Genomic DNA, 26,379 nt, shown 5'->3' with positions numbered 1-26,379 from the left:
GTAGCATGTAAACACAGGTGTGAAGGTATCGCGAGATCTCATGTATTTTGTGTTGCGTTGCTTGGGCAAGAGCTTGTGTACCGGCTTCAGGTGTGTGCACACGGCTCCGGTTAATGTCGTAGCTTACAGACACTTGGATTACACCACAGGAGCAGTATGGAGACATTTTCTGATTTTTTTGGTGTTCTTTTTTACATTTTAAAACTGGTCACTATTCACTTCACTTGTACTGCATTTGGCTGCAACACTTTTTTTATCTGAAGCTCTGGGAGTGTTTAGTGAACTGGAGATCTTCACCCATCCTCACATCACATCAGCACAAGGGTGAGTAGATATTGAGTGAAATTTCATTTTTGGTTTAACTATCGCCTTAAAAACAGTATGGGTTCTGAGAAAGGCTCTGTAGATAAATAAGAAAAATATTTTAATGACAATTATCACAGGACTGAGCTTTGGCTATCTGTAAATCTGCACTGAGGAGGCTCCTTCATCCGTTTCTGCTGTAGGGTCATTTAGGGGTTGTCATGGTTACCTCAGCAGGAGGAGGCTAAGGAGCACCTGCTCCCGCCCCCTTTCATTAAAATCCATGTTATTGATTGGCTGGACTGGTATCTACAGAACCCCCCCCTTCCCTTTTACTTATTCTGCTGGGTTACTAGCGGGAGAGCAGGACAGAGCTGGCTTACAATTGTGTCGGCCTGCTGTCGCTCACAGACAGCAGCCAATCAAGAAAAACAAACCAGACCAGGGGCCCCCCCACTAGTAAATTTGCTCTATGAAAGACAGCTAGCTGCTGCTTAGACTGCTGTGTGGATGTGGACAGCCAGTGGAGACACACAGTCTTGACTTCTGGTCAAAGAGGGACAAAATCACGTGCCTCTGCCAAAGATAATTTTATTTAAAAGGAGAAAAGGTCTTGCTTGTGTGCTGGTGGCTCTAGTGGAATGGAGGGTGAGTAATGTGGTGTTGCTTCATCTGTTCTGCTGCTGACATGCTCTGTGCAGTCAGGAACTCTATGGTAGCTGTGTTTCTGATCTTTTCCCTTGCAAATGGCCTTTGTATTGTGTACAGCAGGTGGCCCTGTACATTTTGTATTGATATTCATGAAGTGGACGGTTTGCTCAGCGCGTGGGCGAGGGCCTGCTGACTGTGTCTGTGTGTCTGTTGCTTGCCTCTTTGTATATCTGTGTGTGTACTGTAGGGATACACTAGTAGAAGCAGATATCTGTGTTTACATAGTGGCTTGTTGAGCAGAGCTAGATTAAGCCCTGCAGAGAGAGGGAATGTCATTCAATCTTTGTATTTACTTTCTGTGGATGTCCCATATGTTTGTTTTCTTTGTTTACTTTTATTCTCTGTGGTTATGGAAAATAATTCAAAAGAAGAGGTTGTGTGACAGATTGTCTCAGCCATTGCTGCCTCTCGCACAACATCTTAGTTGTTATTTGAAAGTAATATAGCCAGGGAACTTTATTATCCAGCAGCCAGCAAGTGAAATCTCTCTGAAATCTCCAAATGAATCTCTCTCCCTCCCTCTATCCTCTCTTTTACAGTTATATTATGGACAGAAAAGGAAAATGATAATAATGCCACAAAGCAATTTGTCCATTGCCTTTATTTGGAATGTATTACATTGAAAAATCTGAAGAAAATAAAAACATAACTATTACAAACTAAAGAGAACAAATCTTCGAGAACAGTTACATTATGTAGATTTTTTCTTGGCACAAATTAAATCAACACAAATCAGTAAAATAATTCACTAGAAGATTGTACTTGGTGCAGATCCCTGCCAGGCAACAGATGGTGAAGCACCTCCTGCAATGCCATCACACTTACCAGATGCAACCAGCAGAGATTTGCAAAGTTCTGCCAGCATTAACAGGACCCCCACATATGTTGTCCCGAGCTGAAACAAGATTTCAAACTAAAACGGTTGTAGTTGTAGTATAAAACCGAATTTTTGTCTGAATTAGTGTATGAATTCTTGAGTTACAACCAAAAAGTGTGTTTGGTGGGGCCACAGTGACCTTTGACCTCCAAATTCTAATGATTTTTTTTTTTTTGTGGTCAACTGGTCATTTGTACTAAAAAAAGGTTTTTAGGGTTTTTCAAAAAATATAATTATAACCTTCAGCATACAGTCATGAATGTGCACAAAAATGCTGGACATGTGGAACGCTTTTATAAATTTGTGATAATATTCTTTTTTGTTGAGAATAAAATAAAAAAAAATAAATAAAAAAGCAGCAACACAATCTCTTTTCTCTTGGCAGACATCTTTTTTGAATCTCTCTTTGTTAGTGTTTTACTGCCAAGTCTTCATTTAGATATTGCTCTCTTGGATTTTGAATACTACTTTAGAAGAAGAGTCCAACATAAAATTCAAGTTTTGAACTGAGATCTGATGCCATCATTCTCTTCTAATTGTGCATCTTGTAATTCAGGCAACAACTTTTCAAACTGCTGTGACTAATTCTCAGATGATTCTCACTTTGTTATGTGGAACAGGTTCTATATTTATAGATGGATGTTTAGCATTAATTAATACAACTGTACTGTGGATTTGATTTGATTTCCTGGTCTGCCTGGCAGAGATTTTGCTGATACTTCTTAGATCTCTTCTGTATTTCTGCACACAAGGGGAAACATAACAGTTTGGCTCTACATCCGTAGTTTGGAAGTACTTCTCCTGACATTCAAAATAGAATTCCACAGCTTCACATGAGAGATCTAGAGTTAGTCCTTTATTTCTCTCTGTCCTTGGAAGGCAGACTCCCTCTCTTTCTATGTCTGTATTTCCTTTTCATGTTCAAGATGAGGTTGAGGAGCGTGAATTGAGCAGCCCTAGTATTACAGACAACAGCTACAAATCTGTGGCCAGAACTGTGTAGTGATCAGTCTGTCAGTGTTGTTCATATAGTTGGTCACTTCTTCTGCATGGTTTACAATGTTTATGTACAAATTTACAAACCTTACAAATCTTACAAACCCACACACAAATGCAAATGTGCACAAAATAACACTGAATCTTGTCTTTAACACATGCAGGAACACTGTATATAACATCCATGCACATGTTACACACAGACACTAACCTACCTGCTGCTGCTGCTGTGACAGATGCTGGCTGCACTCCGCCTTGCTCAAAGGTCAACAGAGGTAGCTAGATCCAGACAGGCTCTGCTAGCAGCCCCATCAGTCAGGGCCAGCCACACGAGCCAGGGTATGAAATGCTCCCTAATCGGCCCTGCCAACAATCATTTCAGGCATGAGCAACCGAGCCGGAGTGACTTACAACTTAGGTTAGGATGCAGGTGGCCTGCAAGAGCTCCCAAACTTTGTCTCTTGTTACTCATATGTTGCTTCTTATGATAATGTTTGACATTTATGTACCTACTTAAGCAGTGCTGCTTTATTAAGAAACCCTGCCATGGCTACATGCTGCTCTGAAACTTGCTCTGATTTTTGGAAATAGGTTTTAGAATCCTTTTTGATCAACAAAGTGTACTGAAATTTTTCCGATAACAAGCCAGTTGGCCATCTTAACATCTACTAAGCTTTTATAACACTTTGTGATATAAAAACATGAAAAGAGAAACTGTCAAGTACTCCAGTCCCATAAGGGAATAGTTTTGTAGTTTACAGCATATCTCAGTTTTACGATACAGCAGTGTCCTTTGATGAGACGTGGTAATGACATACGGTAGGGCGCACATTTGAGCTCTATATGTGGGCGCTGAAACTCACCACTGCATCACTGTTTTCAAAGCATTTCTAAAGGAATTCAGTGACTTGCTTGTACATGTGTAGGACAGCTGTTAAAATAAGATGCCTGCCTCTTGTGCTGCAGGACTGAGGTCTTGACTCTGACTTGGCTACTGTACTACATTAACACTGATGTCCTAAAGCTATTTCTGTGTGCCTTTGGCTTTATGTTTTCAGTCATTGTCTGCTTTATTGTTTTGTCTCTTTTCCAGCACACTGGATTTAAAATAAAACGATCACTATTAAATGTTTCAGGGTGTTTTAGGTTGCTAACATCCAAAATCGATGAACAGTGTACTCAAAGAGTTTTAATTTACAGTCTTACAGATTTAGAACAATGCAGAACAATATCCAATCTAAACATACAATTTCAAGACCAGACTGAAGACAGAAAACTAGGAATGTACCATGATTGTTAAACTTTTGGGCTGATACAGATGTTTGAAATAACAATGTGGCAGATAGCTGATGCTGACTCCAGTTTTTTTGTGGTTGTTTGTCTTGTTTTGTTTTTATTGATTCCCCCTTTTGTAACCTTTTGTTTAAACCAATAAATCTTAAGTATAGAAAACACAGCACATGTTGCCACCTTATGACATACCAGAGTTTTGTCCAGCCAGTGCCTTCTAAAACAGCAACTGGGTATGCTTGGTAGTCTTGTATAATTAATTAGTTGGAGTTATTCTTTTAAGCAGAAGAAGTCAAAATTTGCAGATTCCAGGTTTTTAAAATGCAAACTGAATAACTATGGGTTGTGGACAAACCAAGGCATTTGAGGATGTCATCTTGGGCTTAGAGAAACAGTGATTGACATTTGTCATCATTTACTGATTATTATTTATTATTTTATTATTTTATTTTATTGACGAAACAACTAATAAGGAAAATAATTAACAGATTCATGGACAATGAGAAGAATTGTTTGTTGCAGCCCTATACTGTTGTCAAAGTCTGATCACCAGTGACATTTAGCGAGCACAAAATTTCTGCGACACAATAGATAAACATCAGCCACTATCACTGGTGAAGATCATCTAAAAATTTTTGCAGTCCTTAAAGAACGTCACCATGAAAGTGTCTGCTGATATCTGGGGGTTGGAGACCCTAAACAGCCATTGAGAGCAAAGTATTTGTTATTAAGGTATTTTAAGTAATGTCACTTTCACCTACCAACAGCAGTATGTCTGATGTATGGCAGAATATAATATTTTTTAGACATATGACAGGTCTTGCCAGTTGTGCTCAGGAGCCTTTTTTTTCTGCTTTGTCCAGTCCTCACTTATCAGCCCACCTCATCTTTTCAGCAACTGTTTTTATAAGAGATGGAGGTGCTCACATAGCTAAGTGATGGCAAAGTCAAATCTTGTGCTGCATTACAATGAAAGTTGTCACATCATGGTGGTATGTTGGTAGTAATATTAAAAGCATAAGAGTTTCTCATTAATACGTAATGAAATAGGCTGTCATTTGTTCTCTTTTGTAATTAAAGGACATAGATCTGTGTGTGTGTGTGTGTGTGTGTGTGTGTGTGTGTGTGTGTGTGTGTGTGTGTGTGTGTGTGTGTGTGTGACTGTGCATTAATGAGAGCTGTTGTATGTTTGAATGTGTGTGTGTTCACATGCGTCTCAGTGTGTGTCTTTTATCATTCCGGTCATGCCAGCAGTCTGCCGACCGTCCCCTTTTCAGTAAAGGTCACATCTCCTGTTGTCTACGGTGACATTTAGTCCTGAGTCTGTCTGTTAGAATTTGTCCCCTCAATTCATCACGTTATCCTCCCAACATGCTCTCTGGCTGCCTCTTCACCAGTATAAATTGTGGAGTGCTATCAGCCAAAGAGGTGGAGAAGTGAACTTGTGATATAAACAGGGTCACCAGTTAGATTCTTGACACAGAAATGAAAGTTTGTGAATGAGACAAAGTCCCATCTAAAAGATGCTGCTGGACTAACACAATTCCAAGTGACAGAGTCAAGTGATGGGTGACAAAGTGACAGCAAATTAATTGACTGTATTTTTTAATAATTGATTAAGACTTTTTTCAATAAAAAAGCCAGTTGCTCAAATGTAAGTATTGGCTACCTTTCTCTGTTTTATATGATTGTAAATGGATTCTTTTTTGAATTTTTTGGTTAAAGCTCTTGGAACATACTATTTTAGGGACTTTTATTGATTTAGAAGTGGTGATGGATGCATTGATAATGCATGATGGCTGTTTGTTGGATTGTTGAATAGCTCAGAAAACCCCTACACACTTTTTTCTGATGTTGGATTTTGGAGCACGTGTCTGACAATTTCTGTGCCTTTCCAAAACCGATGCTCCAACATTAATAGCCACTGTATTTGAACTTCTGTCTCTAACTTTTGTTACACAATGATTTCTGCAACTTTTCATTTAAACAAACAAGTACAACACTATAATAAATCATATTTTCATTGTCATCGCAATGTGAATGTGCACAGTGAAACCTTCACACTTGCAGTGAATAAGAAAATCCAACTTATTTACTTGCGCAATGCATTCACACTAGAGCTGGACTGAATGATTCAAAGCTTTGTTCGTTGCCATGGTGTTCGAACGACAGAATTAGTATTTGTCTATTCATGTATATACATTTTCCCAGCTGGCCACCTTGGGGTTGCTCGTGCGGCTGGTGTTTTGTCAGTCTGTGTTAAGCTTTCAGTGAAGTTGGAGCTGCTGACGAGTCCCTGTGCTGTGTGCCCACCTGCTTCTCCCTCTCTGTGTCTCTGGCAGAGAAAGACACAGCAGGCTTTGCTGCCTTGGACTCATTTACACCCCCCACTGCCTTGGTCGCCTGTCAGACCACCACCTCTCTGACAGAGAGAGAGTTAGTAGTTTCAGCGCAAACTGGATGCAGACCAACAAAACACCGGTGGCATGAGTGGTACCGATGCTGGGATGCACAGCTCTGTTGCAGGAGGGACAAGCTGGACTATTGCACACAACGTTTCTGCAAGGTCGTTATAATTTACTCAGAATGTTGCTTTGTCAATGGCCTGCCTGCCTGAACTCATAGTAATTGCACTGTTAAAATGTGGAAATATTTGGTCGTCTGACCCCCCACCCCAAATGATCTTACGTTATGGCGTTTGGGACAGCCCTACTTCACACTCAGCATGTGAACATTTGATGCATCAGATGGAGCCCTTGATACATGGGCTGTGCATTCACACCATTGGGCCAATCAGTCGAGGCCGAGCTAGCTGTCAGCTCCCCTCAGATTAATTGGTGCCAATTTCACGATGACTGTGAGGTTAGCTAGCACGATAGATGAGGACTGGGAGAGGAGCAAAGAAAACTTGGTTGGTATATGGAATTATTTATGATTCAGGAGAGATGTCATGTTACAAACACAGGTACGGTGTGAAACATGACAAACCGTTGTGGCAACTTTCAGGGGAACAAACTAATATACACACTTCAATATTTATTTATGCATTGCAAGTCATTGTAATATTGAACAATGTTACCACACATTCCTACTATGAATGCCTTCAAGGACAGTCTGAAATTACGCGCTGTTCCCCCCAAATTTTAATGATATTGCCTCTCCCCAACCTTAGTAGCTGCTGGCTGTTTACTTCGAGGGTGGCTATTTGGAAAACCTCTTAACACTTTCGATTTCCGATGTGATCAGACACCTTATCTTGCGAATTAGGTCTGACTGAGCATAAACCAACACCTCCTCAATGAAAACAGGACATATGGACACTCTTTTTAAAGCAGTAGGCTTCCAGTTAAATCAACAAGGCACCCTTCAGCGAGGCACTGAACCACCTTTTGTGCAATTGTAGCTGATGTGGAGCTGTATAACTGAGGATATTCTTATGCAGATCTTTGCTGTGCAGGACCAAATTAATAAGGGTTGAGTTGAGTCTAGCTAGCTGCAATCAGTGGGATGATTTTTACAATACACAAAAGTCACATTTGCTGAGAAATGTCCTGAGGAACAATTACCACTCCTGTGGTTTAAGTGTTCAAAGGTGAACACATAACTGATAGCAGTGAGTCTTTTTTCCATTCACTGACTCGATTGATGATTGCTTCATTTGCTGCACACAAGGATGGAACAGGAACATTCAGTCTCAGTGACCTTGTTATATACAGTCCATGCCACAAGTGAAGCAGAATCGCTCAGTCTATATATTGTAAAGTGCAAGACAGATTTTGGGCTGTATTTGAACAAAACATTGTGCAAAAAAGGAAGAATCCATCAGCTTTTGTGGCATAGTTTGTTTGCTGTTATGCAGCTCAGTGTATTATCTTAAAATTGTGTCTTAAGAAATTCCTAGAAAATCACATAAAAGGGACTCTCTGATCCACGTTGCCATGACACCTGAGAATTTTTCTTTTTTGGCATCTGGCCTCTCATTCTGATTCTGAAGATAATTGTGACATTGAGGCTTGATTACATTTTAGTTTAATTTAGTTTGATACTCAGTTGATCTCCAAGTGGGAAATTCATGTTAGAACTTCACCTGAGGATTATGTAATTAAACTACACGAGAAGGATGAATGATTTCTGTCTGTGGGGCTTGATTCCAGCACATCCAGTTAAGAGGATCTGTTTTCTAATCATGCAACCTTGGTTGCATGAATATAACAAAGGTGTCTTGCCCAAAGACAAATAAAATAATGCTGCAACTAACGATTGTGTCCAGATGGGGAGAATGCCAATCATATGCTTCCAGATCCTAAGGTGATATTTTCAAATGGCTGGTTTTGTCTGCCTATAGATCCAAATCTGCAAGGTATTAATTTAAAATGATACAGAACAGAGAGAAGCAGGACATTTCATCACTTGTTTTGGAAATTAAATCTGTGACTTTTCCCCCGTTTTATGTGAATAGACCTTATGTCAATTATGACTAAATTTTTCTGGCTTGACAAAGATGAGAAAGCCCATTGCCAGCCAGACAGCAGTATCCTCTCATCAGTGCAGGCTGACAGCAGCTGTTGGGCCTGTTTGACCACAGGCCAATCTGAAAGACCCTTTTCTGCTTGGACGAGAGCCTGCACTTCACAGCAATGAATAGCTGGCCAGCTGCACTTAGTTTATGCACGTGCGTGTTTCAGTGTGGGTATTGGGCTCGCGTTCATATGAGTGAGGTCTTTGTCCCACCCTCTCTATCGTCAATGTGACTCTGAGGGAATTAACATGACAACCCATCACCCCCACCCAAATACAATGCTTTGTCAGTCTGGGAGAATCCTTGAAATTAGAGCTAAATGTAGGAGAGGGTCACCTGTGGCCACCAGCAGAACCAAACATTAGTTGAATGTCACACTTTATTATTTAAAGCCACTTTTCTCTTTTCTTTATCATTATGTTCTTGTAATTTTGGCTGTCATTCCTGTTGGTTAGTATAACAAAAATTCCATAACACATTCCAGTACAGTTGCTCATTTAAAAAGAGGAAGCTATTTATAGACCATGAATCCTGCATGCTTCTACAATATATAACTTCAGAAAACCAGTCACCAGTATTATTAGATCTTGGTACAGGCATGCCGTGTGCTTAGTGGCTCACTGCCATGGATGAGATTTAGTCCTTAGGTCTTAAAGTTTCGTATTGAATGAATGAGTACTCAATGGCATTAAAGCAATTCGGTCAGTGTCATAGAAGTATTGCAGATCGATACCTAGCCCTAATAGTGATATGCAGAATGCACAGGGCAACCATGCAAGAAATTAGACGGGTTAAAAAAAATCTAACCATATAGCTTAATGAACATTTTGGCCATTTTGACAAATGTCACATAATCATGATTATTTTATTTTTTTTACGTTTTTTATTTCAGTAAAAATAAATAATTCTGACCATTCACTTCATTACCTGCATCCAGCGTAACATATTGAAGCATAAAAGCAGGCCTTCAAAATCACCATCCAGAACAGACAGAACTTCAGTCTGAAAAATGCTGCAATGTTGTTTATATTTTAAACTGCAAACAGTTTTCAGATGATGAATAGAAAGGTCACTGCTCCAAATATCATCTGCCACTTTTGTAATCACTGATTTTTTTTTTTTTCTCAAGGAGATGTTTGTGAAATTGAAAACACAAATTGAAAACAGATGGCAGAGGAGGACTCTGTGACACTGTTTTGTTGCTTCATCCTGCAAGCATAATAATATCACTAGTATTACAGCTTAAACACCTTAGTCACACACTCATTCCTTCCAACAGTCAGGATGCAGGAGTAACTTGCGACAATGACTCTTAATGTAGTCAACAGAGGAGCAGGAATATCGCCAAATAAGCTGCTGCATTAACCATAAATACATTATGCTCTAACACTGCTGGTAGAGTAGAAGTACAGTCCATGTATGGCCAATATGTATCATAATAATGGTGGTTTCTGGTGTTTGAAGAGGAGCATGGATCAGCTCTATGCTGCAAGGCTTAAATTGATATGGATCATTGACTCACAGTTGTAATTTTCCAGTTCACAGGGTCACGTATAACAGGCATTAGGAAATAAACTGTATAGAAACCTGACTTTGCTTTGAAGGGAGATAAAATTTAGGGTAAATTTTTTTTTAAGTTAAACCTATAATGCTTCACTGCATCACATTTTATAGTCACCAACAGTGCTGATGAAACTTGCATGTACTGATCAGAGTAGCAGTGAATCTGTGGTCTCATACTCGCTGCAGAAACTAGCATTCAAGGCTGTTTGCTTAGCTGATAATGAGAACTAGGCTTGAAAAATTAACTAGCTGCTACATATTAAATCCAGTGCTGGCAAATTAATCACTGTATCTTCTCTATCAGCCCCTTTGCAGCCGTTTTTTCCGCACTAAACATTGTATTTGCATGGTAATATTTTCTAAATTGCTTGTGAATGTTGTATTTCAGTTAAGGCTGCCAGTTGAACTCAATTTCCTCCCAGATTTTCTACCCACAGTGCATCTTCAGTCTGTACCAAGGTTTTTGTCGGTCCCCTGGTGTCGTGTAATTTCACGTCTGAGCAGCAGGGCTCTCTGGGAAATGCCAAACCCTGCATGTGGATGGCGTGTTTTAGCGCAAAATGTTTCATGTCTTGAAATCATAAATGTCCTTGGATCCTCGGAGTCTTTTTGATGTTTTTCTTGCAGTCTTTACCAGTTTTCTGTGCAGTCGTGACCTAGTTTCATATAGACATACAGCATTTGGTTCTACAAATATCTTTTCTGATGTATCCTCTGTTGGCATAGAGGAGAGATTTCTTAGTTTCTAATACTGAGCTCAAACCCTTTTTTTCTTCTTTGTCTTCTCTACAGTAAGCATGTTTCTCAACACCTTGACGCCCAAGTTTTACGTGGCTCTAACGGGCACTTCCTCCCTCATATCAGGACTCATATTGGTAAGTACCACTTATTTTAGTAGCAATACTGACTTTGGAAAATATAATTTTTAGATTCGCTTCTAAAATATAGTGGGTGACTCTAATAACTACAGCACTTAAAGGGTAATTTCAGTATATTTAAACCTGGGGCTATTATTTTTTACATATTTCAGGGTCTAAATGCAGAGTAAAGGAGTAAATACCATGAGTGCTGATTGTGACTGTAGATTGAGGTGAATCAGAAGAGTCTAGTGATGATATAAATTAAGTTTTTACTGTAAAAAATTGGCTCTATCATAAAATAAAGTGCCTTATCAATATAAAAAGTAACGGATCTCTGAAATACGGTCCGTGAAGGTCTGGCAAGGTAATTGTACCTGTCCACTTCCATGGTTGCAGACTGAAAGGACCACTCTTTCTTTGTTTTCCATGTAATGGCAGCAATTGTTGATTAGCAAACAGGTAGCATAATTGTTCACCTGACTGGCCCGGATGTGGGCTCCTACTACCTAAGAAGTGATACGTTTTTCTTATTGAATGCATTTAAGCAAGTAAAGACCTCCAAATTTGTATTAACTGCCAGTCAAATTAGAGCTGTTTTTACCCAAAAAGGGGTAGGGGCATGACAAAGGAGTCTGGTGGCTTTAAATAGAGCAACATAACATCTGTTTCTGGTTAAACAAAAATGATCTTACTCTTTGACAACGTAATGGAACGTATCCCTACAGATTTAGACTTATTATTAGATACTTGGAACAAGAATTTAAGCCTGTCAGTGAAAAAAACAAGTACTTTTAGTGGACATAGTTTGATGGATTGATGGATTGATGGATTTGTCCCCAAGGTTTGGTGCAGCCATTGCAATCTACAAGACCAATGCCAAACCTTTTTGTACCTAGTAGTCATTTGGTCCTCAAAATATCTAAAACTAGGGCCCAGATTTACAAATGCCAGAATAACCCTTTAAAATTCCTGCTGTTATATTCATATATTATTGTTCTGGTTGTATCAGCTAAATATAAAAATCACATTTTAAGGTATGATGACTGTGCACTCTTACTTGACATTCTCATTCATAATGTTTAAAAGAGAATTAATTTTCAGAGGTGGCTCCCCAGGTGACTTTATGAGCCCAGGATGTAATTTGTTAGGACTATAATCACAGGTTCAGAGGCCATGAGGAGCTGAAGAGAGAGGAAATCTATACTCATTTGGTCTTTCATAAGATGAACTTCCAAAAAAACCACACTTTTAATGTTTTTAGTGCTTTTCAAACTACTGAGAGCACATTTTGGGGTGTTTTTTGTGTAGGATATGGATAAAGATACCCAGAGCTCTCCATCTCTGTGCATTAAACACTCAGTTAATTTTATTAAAGCACCTTACCAAGTTATTGACTTGCATACTGAGCTGCCCTTGAGCAAAGCCGCTCTCCCTCAGCTGCTCTAAAGAAGGCAAACAGTGCAGAAATGTTTCTGTGTACGACATTTTTCCGTTGAGACTTTCCCTCAATCCTACACTTTCTTGCCTGCTTACGTCAGTATTCAAAAATACACAGAATAAAAGGAAGCAATATAATGAAACTGTTGGCAAGGCTTTTCCTACTTATGCAGGTATTTTATCTCTCTTTCAAGTTCTTCACAGAGACAGCCAACTGTGCAACAGTGTTTGGTCTGTATTTTAAAATAGCTCCTCTCTTAATTAACTCACTCTCTCTTCCCTGCGGGCTATTGGCCAATATGTGTCGGCTGCTTAGAAAAGCTGTTGAGCTTTTGCACATGCTCTGTGAGATGATTAAGAAATGTGGAAGCCAGTTGATTTCATAGAAGCGATACTGGTCATTTCTCTGTGACTGGAATAGATGTTTATGTCCTGATTAGGCAGATTTTCTGTGAAGGATTCTAGATAAGCTCCGTCAGAATTTGATATCACTTCGTCCCTCAAGCCAAGGGTGATGCTAAAACAGCTTTGCCAGATGACAGACTGTAAAATTCTGTAGCTCTCATCATTATTCAGAATTTTTGTCTCACTTTCAGTTATTAATACTGTTTGTCTACGGTGAATGTTTCTCATATTAGTATCTCAGGGTTCCTACGTAGCATGTATCAAATTTGGAGGTTTGAGGGTTCGCTTAAGTATGGAAAATGGAAAAGTGTGTTGTGTTTCCAGACTTTTTGCCCAGTTCTGTTTTATATAATATAAAATTCAGAATTTCAGAAAAATAACTGGATCTTACAGTGTTTTTTAGTCAAAATGTGTGTGAGAGAAACTGTGAGAGAGAGAACTGGGCGCCATGGTCAAGTGCAGTGTCCAAATGGCAGAACCAGAACCGAATCACAATTTTTTGAAACAGGAAATATGTGAGAGAAATTAATTGATTATAAGTACTGTAGTGCTGCAGACATGCCCTGGCCTAAAAATCTTGTTCTCCACATGAAAGAAAACATGTTTTTTTTTTTTTTTTTGGTACTGACCCCAACAAATATCATATCATCATGATTTTATTTCCAGTAAAAATCAAAATTGGAAGGCAAAAACAATGTTTCCCACTCAACATATTGCATATTGCAATTTCAGTCATAATAATCGCAATATGACTTTTTTGCCATATCATGCAGCCCTATTTATAGCTGTAGAAAGATTATGGAAGAATATGCAACAATATATTTGAGTAGCATATATACATAACAACACAAATAACCAGATATTAAGCTTTTCTAAGTCATGCATGAAAAGTGGAACTTCTCTGGATTTTTCTGTGTAGAAAGTAATGGATTTTCTTTTTAGTTACAGTACCTAAATAAAATCTCCTGGCAGTTATTTGGCAACATAATGGCATACATAGTCAGAATATAAAATACATGTTAACAGTTTGATTTTAAATCCATTTATTTACATCATAAATGTCTTGCTATTTGTACTCAGATGTCAAATATTGTCTGAAAAATCTACTGAGAAGTCTGAACATTTGAGTCTGGAACAGTATGAAAGTACTTTATCATTTTTCATATAATCTTTGAGCCACATTCTCGCTTCATATTTATAGTCACAGTTTTCTGTTGTTTGCCTCTGATGTGCTCCACAAGAGCAGCTGGGTGTGCCTCGCTAAAAAGTAATTTGATGTTAATTTTTAAAGATTTTATGGAGAGTATTTCTTTATATTGGGTATAAGATGTGTGTTCATATAGATTCCCATATTGTTGATACTGTTGTGTTTTGATTAGTGTGACGGGGAGGATGTGTCTGAAACTAGCATGTACAAATTTGTTTGACAAATGCTTTAAAGAGAGTGATGCTGAACCCCAGCACAGAGCGAGACATAAAGGTAAATGGACTGCATTTACAGTGTACAGCGCTGTTAAACTGAGAGCAAAAATAAAAAAAGCAGTGGAGCTGCGATGCTCATCTGGAGCAGAGTGGCGCTCCATGTCTTGCTCAGGGCCACTTTAACACACACATTAACGGACGACCCTCTGTGCCACCTGAGTGGGACTCAGACACGTGTCATCGTGAACCAGCAGCCTGCAGATTTCACTGATTAGTTCCTCCTCTGTAGCTGAAGGTGGTAATTGGTAAAATACAGGAGAAGCACACTCTTGGGCCTTTGTGGCACAAGGCTGAGACTCACCGATGCAGACATTGTTAATCACTGGAGTAGCTTAGTCCTCACTCGGATTCAAATTATAACTGTGTGTTAAAAGCCAGTGGGGAATAGCAATTAGCTAAGCACAACTAAAGTTATTTAGCTGACAAATTATTTCTCTCAGCGATGTGATAGCCAGTTTTTGTCTTTATATGTAGATCCTGTTTTGGCTGGTGAAAAACCGAAAGTACCACTCTGTTTACTGGACTTAAATTACTTTTATAAAGAATGAAAGAAGATGATTGCCTAATTTAAGAGACACTTGTGTTTTAATGTAATGTTTTAAGGTTTAAAAAGTGCTTCGATTTTGGATAAAGTGCTTGAAACTGCTTGAAATTATGATTGCATTACTTTTATAATAAATTGCTCTCTGAATAGTTCAATTTTTATATGAAGAAATAAAATAAGTCAGAGAGAACCTAATTGGTCTTGGCTCTCATACAAAATGAAGTCTTTTTTTTTTTTTTATGTGTGTCCTCTGGTGGAACAGTGAGTGGGAGGTTAACAGACGGGAACTTGTCGGGAGGTTGCTGTTTAAATGAGCGTTGACTTGAAAATGAAAAATGAAAATGTTTTAATTAAAATAGAAGTTATTTGTATTGTAATTGTTTGAGGGACTGTTTTATATTTGCTCAGCCAGATTGTATAAGCTGCCAAGTTCACTTACAGACAGGTGACACATTGTGAAACATGAAACTTTATTTTCCTTTAATTTGTCACGCCTGTATAGAATTCTATCACAAAACATGATTTTGGTTGTTTATAGCACAGTAACATCTGATTTAATATAATGAATAAATGAAACAGGGCCTAATAATTTTGATAAAAATGTAATTTACCACAACTCTAAGGTGCTGGAAAATGCACTTTGAAAATGCTTGAAAATTGCTTGAATTTGACTTTAAAAAAAGGTGTTGGAACCCTGATAAGAAGTATGAACAACCATGTGGTTTTCATTCAGTGAGTCATATAAACAGTTGAATTAAAGATTCTCTTTCTGTCTCTCTGTCTGTTTCTCTCTCTCAGATATTCGAGTGGTGGTATTTCAGGAAATACGGGACCTCCTTCATAGAGCAGGTGTCTGTGAGCCACCTGCGCCCCCTGCTGGGTGGAGTGGACAGCAGCTCCCCCAGCAACTCCAACACCAGTAATGGGGAGGCCGATTCCAATCGACAAAGTGTGTCCGGTAAGAGCTCATAGATGGAAAATAATACCACCATAGACAAAAAGAGCACCTAGTAGTGCAGCATCAGTGTAAAAGGAGGACAGGCCCTGATTGTAATGGCAGTATCATGTCAGCGGATCAGAATTACAACTGTATTTTGATGTTTGACATCTTTACTGACACCAGAGTAAATATTAGTAAACCAATCACACAGCTTAAGAATTTTAAAATCAAGAAAAAAACAACATGAACAGAAAAATGGATGCCTTAAATGATAATTGTCGTCGTGGGTCTGGTGATGGTCGTCACTATTTATTTAACTGCTGCGGAGTGCTGGCTCAGAGTCCCTGCTCACTTTAGCTTTTCCAACTTTAGATCTCATTCCTTGGCAGGTCACTGTTGCGGTAATACAGAGCCCTTCAGTTTGGTTCTGCTGTGTTAACTTCAAAAGGGAGAACTAAACAGCCGAAATGTTGTAAAATGTCAAAGCAATTTTTTTCATCCGTGCTGACACAAATCCCACCGGCCTGCTGAAGGCAATGAAAGCATTGATTTCAATGTGTAGTTTTGGGACCGGCTTTCACACTTGTTTTCACTTGTTTTTTTATAAAGTTGCTATCAAAACACTTTTGGTGCTGTAGATATAGACTGCTTGTGACACTAAAAAACACAATACAGAGACATCAGTGAATTGTTGTCATCCTGTGACATCCTCTGAGTTGGTGCATTGACACTTAATTAGAGACTGTCTGTCTTGGCTCATGGAAGGTTTATCTGAGATGATCCATCCAGATGAGTTTTGTCTGAATGTGTCCCCTCCAGCTGTCAGTCAGAGAATTTATTTTTCACTGAGAGCTGTCACACCGCTCCAAGAGTTGATGCTGTATTGTCACTGTTTATGGAGCAGCAACAGGATTTATCTTTATCAGTGTCCCTTCTGCTTCAGATTCACAATTAAAGGTCATTCCTACCTGTTTGTAGCCATTTAGCTGTATAGTTGGTGTATATATTCCTGAACTTATTGCTCTTTTACACACAGCCTGTATGGTGTCTTAAATATGTACATTTTAAAATAAAGTTTCGTTGGTCTTTTCTGTACGTGCAATATCTATTGCACATCTGTTTGTCTTGGGAGATGGATCCCTCCTCTGTGCCTCTGCCTGAGGGTTTCTTCCATTTTTTTCCCAGTTAAAAGGGTTTTTGGGGAGTTTTTTCTTACCTGAATTGATGGTTTAAGGGCAGCGCGTGTTGCGCACTGTATAGGTTGTAAATGCCTCTGAGGCAGATTGTGATTTTGGGCTATATAAAATTTTATTTGACTTAAAAGTTTATTGGCTCAGTAAATTTAGCTATAACAAAAATGATACATGATAACAGTTAACAGATAACAGATAATTGATAAGTTTTACTATCTAATTTAATGCCTACTAAATGCTGAAATATAAATAAAAAGACAAGTAAAGAAACATACACAGCAAAACTCTACCATGAGAATGTGGCAGAAATGTAATAGAATATTCATGTTTTCATCATTGTTTAATCACCTGAAAATAAGAATAATTGTATTTTCATTACTTCAGAATGAGCCTTTCATGAGATGTGCTTTTGGCTGTAAAATGTGTTTTTGTTCAAATAAAAAATATTTGGTCGCAAAAAAAAAAAAAGAAAGAATGAGCCGTTTATATCTACAGAGGTTCCAGGTCCTCTTCCACGAGGACTGCCATATTGAACTGTTATGTCTCTATAGTAGCCCAGAGCAGACAAACCAAACACTGACCATAGAGAGAGTCTTTTGCATTTTTCACAAGTTTCAAAACCACCAAAGGAGGGTGGGGAGGTGAGCTCACCGCTAGATGCCACTAAATCTTATACACTGGTCGTCAAGTGCCATATTCCACTCAGGGAACCCCCCCACCCCCCACCCCAACCCTGACAGCGTACTTGTTGAACTACAGTAGAGGAGCTCAAATAAATTCTGTCTGTCCAGCATCATCCTCCACAGTCACTCTGAGCTCTGCTGAGCAGCCTCTTGGCTTCAGTTCTACATCAGTGACGCTTTGATCATAGTTAATCCTTTGAATGTGTGTTTGGTCCCCCATGGAAATCCATTCATTTCAAAAGAGGAAATGACTTAGTGTTGAATAATTTCTTTGGTTCCACTGCAGATGATAAAAGAAAACATTTATCCTACACGTGCATAATGCAACATACATTAAAAGACTTTCTGCGGCATTTGTATGTAATAAAAAAATGTGTTTGCAGCAAGCCAAAGTTGCAATAAAAGTTCAAATGGTAGTTACGTGTGACCTGATCACTATCATCTCCACAAGTTACTTCCAAAGGATCCTGTTGTTGCAGTCTTTGTCGAGGCATGACGAAGTTGTTTCCAGCCAAACAACTTTGAATTAAATCGGATTATGTGTGCTGTATTAAATCAACACGCCATGATTGAGAGAAGAAAGGCAGACTAATTATTTCGACTGTACTAATCCTCAGTTTTGTGACTAATAATCTACTCTGTGCAAATCCCTCCATTGAAATCAGTGTTGTGGGGTGTAACAGTCTTTTTCTTTGTTGCAGCAGAAGTCAGACAGTTTACGTGAAGTCACTGGATTGATTGGTCTGCACTTGAAATGAAAGAATGTAGTGCGCATGACTTCAGTAGATGTGTGGGTCTGAATTGATTCTAATGGTTTAATTAAATTGTTCCTCATTTTCTATCGGTGAGATCTAGTATTTCTCTTTTTGTGGAGTGATTTAGATAACTGGTTGTTTTTAAAAATCGTGGCTAACACTGAAATGATTAGTTTATTCACCAAGTAGCTGTTTAAGTTATTTATTAAGATAGCAAGATAGCAAACATTTGCTGGCTCCAAACTCACAAACTCACATTTGTCTATTTCACATCATTGTAAGTTGAATATTTGGTGGAGTTTTGACTGTTTGTTGGACAAAATAAGCAATATGAAGACATCCCTTTAACTTCATGGGCATTTTTTAATATTTTGTGACATTTTACAGTTGATAATGAGAAGTAGTCACTAATAGTCACTATTAATAGGATAGTGCAGCAGTTTAGTATTGCACTACTTTAAACGGGCAGAGGGGGACTTTTACATATAAATGAATGTATGTTAGATTCAAGCCCTTGTGAAACAAGTTCACACAATGTTGATTAGGCCTATCACTGCCGTGTAAATCTCTCTATAGTTCTCTGTATACGGGAGTTTTTAAATCTGGCATCTGTGGTGACATTTCTGCACTGCTGTACCTGTTGTTTTGCATTTTATGTCAACGAGAAATGACTAATTGTCCAGAGCTGAAGATAGGAGCAATTATAGTGACAGAGGAGGAAAAACTGTAGGCATTCATCATAAGCACATGTTCACAGTGTTTGTGTAATTATTCTCACTGCCAGAAGAGGGTGACAAAAGTTCTGCACTACTGGTTCATAAATCAGGGGACTTGTGAGAGACAAATCTTTAAAAAAAAAAAAAAAAAAAAAATGCAAAGTGATGTAGCAGAGGATATTCTGACCTGTAACTCCTAATATGGGCGAAGCTCCAGAAATTACCACCATGCATCTGGATTGCATCTTCTACTCAGATCTTTCCTTCCTGGTTAACATTTGGCAGCCTGTTGCAGCAGCTGTGTGTAAGTTCAAGCTAGGGCTGATGATTATTACAATCATAATATCAAAATATGGCTAAGTGCAACATCCAAATCTCAGAAGCTGCAATTTTTAGGTAGAATGTTTGACAAAATAGCATTATAATGAAGTACGTAGTGCTGCAGAGATGCCCTGTCCTACAAATGTTGTTCTCCAAATGTAAGACACCATGTTTATTTGGTGCAGAACTGAACAAATGTCACATCGTCAGCCCAAGCTTATATGCAGTAAAGTAAAAGCTGTTACACCATGAAGATAAGTTACAACTTCACTTTAAGTAACAACTAAATAGTTAGACATGCCCTTAGGGATGGTATAAATCATAAAATGTCACAGAATTTTTTTCTGCTACATAGATTTTTTTTTCATAATTGCAGCTGTTTTGCAACACAGTAATCCAACAGAGACCTAACTTATTGATATGTTTTTTTTTTAATTGATGTAGCTTACTACAGTGTGCTACATGTAATATTCATGCCAACTAGAGCTGGGACGATACGTTTAGCTCTCAGTTCTATACTTTGATGATAACTGAGTGCCGATTCGATATGCATTGTGATTTAAAATATTGTAATTTGATACGATGATTTATTCTATTTTTTTGTTTGCTTTTTTTAGACGTAAGAGTACAGAAACAATTTGCATCACACACTTCTAGCGACTTTATATCATGAGTCATATTTCATATGTCAGAAAGACTCCCTGAATTTTTATTTCAGCAGCAACACTGCTACACTGTATATAAAAGTGACTTATTCAAGTAAACTGCTACTTCTTGTTGTTCCTACTCATCAAGATAGTGCTGTAAGAATAACAAATAAAATAGTAAATGTAAATATGAATATTTGAGCTGCTGCTGTAACTTGTCACTATGCACACAAGTTGTATGTTAAGCATGTGAAATAAAATGCGGCAGTTTGTTAAGATAACATTATTTTGTTTGCAATGTTAATTTCTGTTTAGCATCAAACTAATACACTTAATGCTGGTTATTTATATATGTTGAAAATTGATTCAGGAATTGTGAAAGAAAAAGATTCATATTATTAAAGATTGATTTTCTTTTTCTCAGTAACATGATGATGGAACTATCTTTGATTGTTGATTGACCACTTGCATTCCTTATGACCAAACTAGTTAGATTTCTCTCATAGTAATCATGGTACAACAAATTTTAGCAGTTGGTTACACATTGCGTGTTACATGTTAAGTTACTAAGCCTCTAGTGTTGATCACACAAGTTTTTTTTTAAAAAATATTACCCGATTACATCATCATGGATCGTCTCAGTCATGAAATTATACAGCAGTTTTTGCAGACTGAGTAGTGCTCCTTATGATGAATGAACTGATCTTGATGAGTTTCCATGTCTGCACCGAAACTCAGCATAAGTCCTAAAGTATTTTTAGTATCAGTGTTTGAAAACTCCATATTGTTAAATCCTGCTTTCATCTGTTCAGTGCTGTTAGCCAAAGCACAGACTCGTGACTGTTTTTTGACAGCAGTGAGAGTTTGTGTAGAAACATGTTTGGTCACTGAGGAGTTTTAAGGCCTTTTCCCTGTCAGCCGCGCTCTCAAAGAGGTCGATGTGCCAGTCATGGAGCTGCAGGGCGGATGTCAGAATGCACAATCGAGCCCTTTGAAGTGCGCCGAGGAGGCTCAGTGTCGACTTTACCCTTGACACTCATCACCAGTGTTGTTCTCTCTTTCTGTCTCCTTCCTGCAGAATGTAAAGTATGGAGAAATCCGCTGAATTTATTTCGTGGAGCTGAATATAATCGGTGAGTGACAGCAGCTAAGCTACCTGCATCTGAAAACTCTCAGCTGGTCTGCACCTTCAGTTTGCCTCCAGAAATACTGGAGCTCAGGCCTCCACTGTTCACTTGTTTTTCCTCCCTCTCTCTGATTTTGTTCTTCTCGTTTGTTAGTTTTCTTTCTAATCAATGTTGCGTTCACTCTCCTGCCTTCTTTTTCTCTTTGTTTTACCTCACATTCTCAGGGTCTTCCCTGCCTGTCTAACTCAAAGGTGGGCCACCTTGGGCCATCATATTACAGGAGAGTGACATGTGCACAGAAACACTGCACAATCTGCAACTCAGTGTTTCTGTTGATTCCTGCGCTGAATTCAACAGCGTCACAATCTTTTTTAGATATTTCTGATCCATCTTGGTAAAAAAGTTAAATCCCTGAAGACAGTTTTGTTTGTCAAGTTGTGGTTTTGTCACTTAAGTACACTGTGTACATCGTGCACGCCGTGCATGTTCTCCAGCCTTTGCCACCTTTGTCTCAGAAATATACATGGAAAACCCTGATGCTGTCATTTGTTTTGGCATTTTCTCCTCAGTTACAGTAAATGTATTTTCTCTCTTTCCATCGCTGTTTCCTCATGTTTCTTTTATTTTCTCTTCTGACCATGCTGCCTTTGATTCCTTATCAACTCCTTTCTCCTCATTTCTGTCTTTGCGCTTTCTCTCATCTGCTTTTCCTCTTTCTGATTTCTTTTTGGTTTCTCCCCTTTGATTTCTTCTCATCAGCTGCTATTCTCTGTCATTCCTCCTTTATTCTCTCTTTGATGTGGCTGCCTGCTGTTCCTCCCATTGAGTCATCCTCCACTTTTCCATTTTCTCATGTTGTAATTATCCTGTCATTTTCTCTACCTATCAACCCGCATGCTGAGCTCCAAGCTCTTAACTTTGGCCAATCTCAGTCAAGTGCAATTCCCATTACACCCATGACTCACTTACAGTCATCTGAACAACATCTAACATCTTACAACCCTCCGAGCAACTAAATTGGCTCAGGTCTTTCATTCTCTCTGTCACTCTCTCTTCTTACGTTTTTGCCTTTCATTGCGATACTTTAATTCTTCTTATCATCATGCATGTTTGAACACTTAAGTCACTTGCTAATCATGAATGTGTCTCTGGACTGGTGTTCAGGTATACGTGGGTAACCGGTCGAGAGCCGCTGACATACTACGACATGAACCTGTCAGCGCAAGACCATCAGACCTTCTTTACCTGCGACTCAGACCATCTCCGGCCTGCTGACGCCAGTAAGCAAATGCGTGCTTATGCATAAACACTGCATACACCTTGATGTGTGTGTGTGTGTGTGTGTGTGTACAGGTGTCAGTGTGACTCCTTTGATATCATAAATATGTTTGTTTGTGTGTGTGTCTGTTTGGTGGCAGTTATGCAGAAGGCATGGAGAGAGAGGAACCCACAAGCTCGTATCTCTGCAGCACATGAAGCTCTGGAGCTCGAAGAGTGAGTTCACTTCCTCTTTATTTTCCTCTCTTTGCTTCCCTCTCTGAGCCGATTTACACCTGGGCTTTCAGGTGATTTGATCACAAGTGGACAGCTCTCTACTTCATTTCTCACCTGGCAATAGAATGTGTCTCCACATGCATCTTGATTAACCTCTTATGATCGGATATCACTTCAGCACTATATGCAAATAAACACAAACATCCTTTATGTTTGCAAAGACGTAATGAGTTCTTGGTTTTAACTGGCAGCCCAGCAGTAGTAACCAACACACTGAGACAAACAAACAAACAATTTTACACAGAGAGAGAAATAACTTAACTACAACATGTGCTGAATTTACACCAAGGCACAAATAATTACAAATTAATCCAAGACAGTGTTTCACAAAGTTAATAAAATTCTATTTTACAACAACATTAGGGGGCTTAAGTTTGTCCTAACTCAAAAACTCACAAAATTGTGCTTTCTTTTTTCTTTTTCTTTTTTTTGGCAGGTTAGACGCTTTTTAAAAAGGTATTGTGATGTTGTGACTGACAGTGGTTTTGATACATTGCGATCAAACAGATTTTTTCTTTATTGTGGTTATAAGTTTAGATGTGAAATCAGTTGAAAAAGGCTGTGTGTCCATACACATTTATTGCTTATCTTGGCAGGTTAGAGAACTCAAACACATAATTTGCATTTCAGTGAACCAAATGGAAATCAGACAGCTGTTTTCATGTATTTACAGGCTGTCACTTGAGTAGGCGGCCCAGGACAAATTCAAATATGCACTGCTAAAAGAATGTGGACATATGTGGCACAGACCACCTCCAAATCTGAGCAGACCAATCAGATCTCAGTGTGTCCAAAATGTGTCTTGGGTACATTTATACATGTACTCAAGAGCTGTCCACTTGTGATGGGATGACAAATGACACATGTTAATGCCAGATGTAAACAAGGCCCCCGTCTCTCTTTTGTTTTAGCATCTCTATCAATTGATACAAGCAGTTTGGAGTGTTAAATTATTATAATTAAAGTACAATCGAATAAATGTGTCCGTCAAATCGTCTGTTCTAGTAAAGGTAATAATTAATCATTTTGGTGATACCCAGTAAAACACTCAGGCAGTCCCTGGAGCACATGACATGTTAAATTGGAAATTTAAAAATTATGTTCTTGTCAAAATGATTGAAAATGCCACGTCAATATTTAATCTTCCTGTTAAAACTTTTATTCATCCAGAAAATACAGATTGATTTTGGTCCTCCTTTTTCCACCTATGACCTGCTTTATATTCATGAAGTTCAATATATTCATATATCAATGACCAGTATTGAAAGTGTTTTAACTGGAACTGGAACTTGTTCAAGGGCACCGGGACAGCAGATCTTTGCCCACTTCATCCAGATTTTCTCTACTAGCTATTCCAAACTAGGTCATCTTTAGGCCACAAAACCGTCTGCTTTCAACCATGAAGCTGCTGCCATGAAATTGGGATCTCACTGGTGCATATCTGGTGCAATTCTGACAAAACATGGAGGGACGATACATCACTCAGTGACACTCTGGTCTAATGTTAAAGAGACAATGAAATGGCATCTTAACTTCCTTTTTATTATGTTTTTTGTTTTTAAGTCACAACATTGATTTTTCCTCAAAATCTAATAATTAACACTGTTTCTTTTGGGTCAGCAGTCATCAATGTGGTATAAATTGAAAGATTAGAATCTGCCAGTTTTGTTGGTGGGAGGAGGTTTGGTACATCTCATCACAGGTTGGACCTCTGGGTATCTGCATCATTCATAGGGGAAGACAACTTTATTTGTTTTCATGGCAGCGTGGGTTTATTTTTAGGAGCGTCTGTGACTACAAAGGCGGTGCAGAGGAATAGTGGCAGCAGTGTTGTATGTTGCTCTCAGCTCATATCAAGTTCGTGACAGCAGGTTGACTCAGAGGAAAACTTCTTTGATCAGTGCTCTGTCAGCTGCTGCTTACAAATACATGAGGCATAAAAGCTGTTTTATAGCACAGAGATGCCACGCTGTGTAGACAAACAAGGCACCCTGTATATTGAGTTGGTAAAGTAATGATTGAACTCATAAGGATATCACAGTAAGTTAGTTTGTAAAAGATTCTGACCCTGTCCTCTTCTCTCCTTCTGTAGTTGTGCAACAGCATACATCCTGCTGGCGGAAGAAGAAGCTACAACCATCATGGAAGCTGAACGTTTGTTTAAACAGGCGCTAAAAGCTGGAGAGAGCTGCTATCGCCGCAGCCAACAGCTCCAACATCACGGTACACAGTATGAAGCCCAGCACAGTGAGTATAATCCACTTATTATTGATACTGCTGATTGTCAAAATAATGTTTTTCCTGTTGGCTGTAGCACATCTCTTTAGCCAATGAAAATTATTTTTGTAAATGTGAGATAGTAATTTCAGAGATATTAAAGGGATTGTATGGGTTCTTTGATGTGGAACTGTATGAGGTACTTCTATTTTTTATAGTCCATGTTTGTTTGTGTGACTGTGTGACATTTGTGAAACCAAATTTACCATTTAAAGTCACATAATAGCACAAACAAAATAACCAACTGAGGCAGCACTAGACCAGCAACTCCTGGGCTCAACAATAAGGATCACCCACTCGCTAAGGGCAAGTAAAATGCCATGTCAAACAAGTAAATTTGGCAAATCACTTGCCCCACTGGGCAAGACGCAAAAAAGAATTCAAATACACACTACTTTGATAATCGATTATGATTAAAGTATATAGTAAGTACAGCAAGTGAAAAAGAACATTAACACTGATCCCTGAACTCTCGTTTTCTGTGAGGTAAAATTACTCTCTGTCAAAGAAGTCTGGTGGCAGGGAGAGAGCGGTTTAGTGAGCATTATAACTTCAGTTTCCCAGCCAAAGGACAATCTGACAGCAAGGTAAAACGGTTAAAATATTCTAAATACAGTGTACACTACAACTGTTATTGATTTTTTTTTTTTTTTTTTTTAGGTGATTAAATTAAATTTTGGTGTTGACCCTGTCAACAGCAGTATATTGCTTTAGCCTCCCTCTTGGTACTCCTGCTGCTTTTTCAATCTGGAGGTGATTTCCACCCCCTGTAGGTAATACACTAACTGAGGATAAGTACCTCATGCAACGTCGTGTCAGGGAGTCTGAACTATCCTTTACTGTACTGAACTACACTTTAAGTGCTCTAGGTGAAAGCTGTTCCATCATGGCCCCAAAAACACAACTGAATGGTGTGTGTTACATTATGTGTTTGTGTGTCTCCGCCAGGAAGAGACACCAATGTATTGGTGTACATAAAGAGAAGACTGGCCATGTGCTCCAGAAAGCTTGGCCGAACACGAGAAGCAGTTAAAATGATGAGAGATGTAAGTACACAGCCTGCCAGCAGAACACAGACACACAGACAAAAAGAAGTTGTTCTTTTGATTTCTGAAAAGCTCAAAAGGCTTTAGTTTAATTACCAGGCTCAGAAGTTTTCATTTTCAATATTCAGTCAGA

General features: G+C 38.7%; 1 protein-coding gene across 6 annotated transcripts in view; it reads left to right on the top strand.

The window, feature by feature from the left end:
* The window catches only part of LOC146316490 (suppressor of tumorigenicity 7 protein homolog), a 72,053-nt gene that overhangs the window by 33,583 nt on the left and 12,091 nt on the right, over nucleotides 1–26,379 (top strand). For 5 of the 6 annotated variants that reach the window (XM_084733825.1, XM_084733824.1, XM_084733828.1 and 2 more), the window contains 7 exons: nucleotides 11,052–11,134; nucleotides 15,786–15,945; nucleotides 21,321–21,375; nucleotides 22,534–22,649; nucleotides 22,788–22,863; nucleotides 25,016–25,170; nucleotides 26,149–26,246. In XM_084733825.1, the coding sequence (XP_084589951.1) occupies nucleotides 11,052–11,134; nucleotides 15,786–15,945; nucleotides 21,321–21,375; nucleotides 22,534–22,649; nucleotides 22,788–22,863; nucleotides 25,016–25,170; nucleotides 26,149–26,246 (743 nt within the window). Of the gene's footprint in view, nucleotides 1–826; nucleotides 952–11,051; nucleotides 11,135–15,785; nucleotides 15,946–21,320; nucleotides 21,376–22,533; nucleotides 22,650–22,787; nucleotides 22,864–25,015; nucleotides 25,171–26,148; nucleotides 26,247–26,379 lie in introns of those variants that run through there. The other variant, XM_084733827.1, reaches the window with a different exon arrangement.

Source organism: Lutjanus erythropterus, chromosome 13 (genome assembly GCF_056507025.1).
Source record: "Lutjanus erythropterus isolate fLutEry1 chromosome 13, fLutEry1.hap2, whole genome shotgun sequence".
Taxonomy (NCBI): Eukaryota; Metazoa; Chordata; class Actinopteri; order Lutjaniformes; family Lutjanidae; genus Lutjanus; species Lutjanus erythropterus.
Note: the sequence above shows the minus strand (reverse complement) of the source record. Positions and strands in the feature narration are given on the sequence as shown.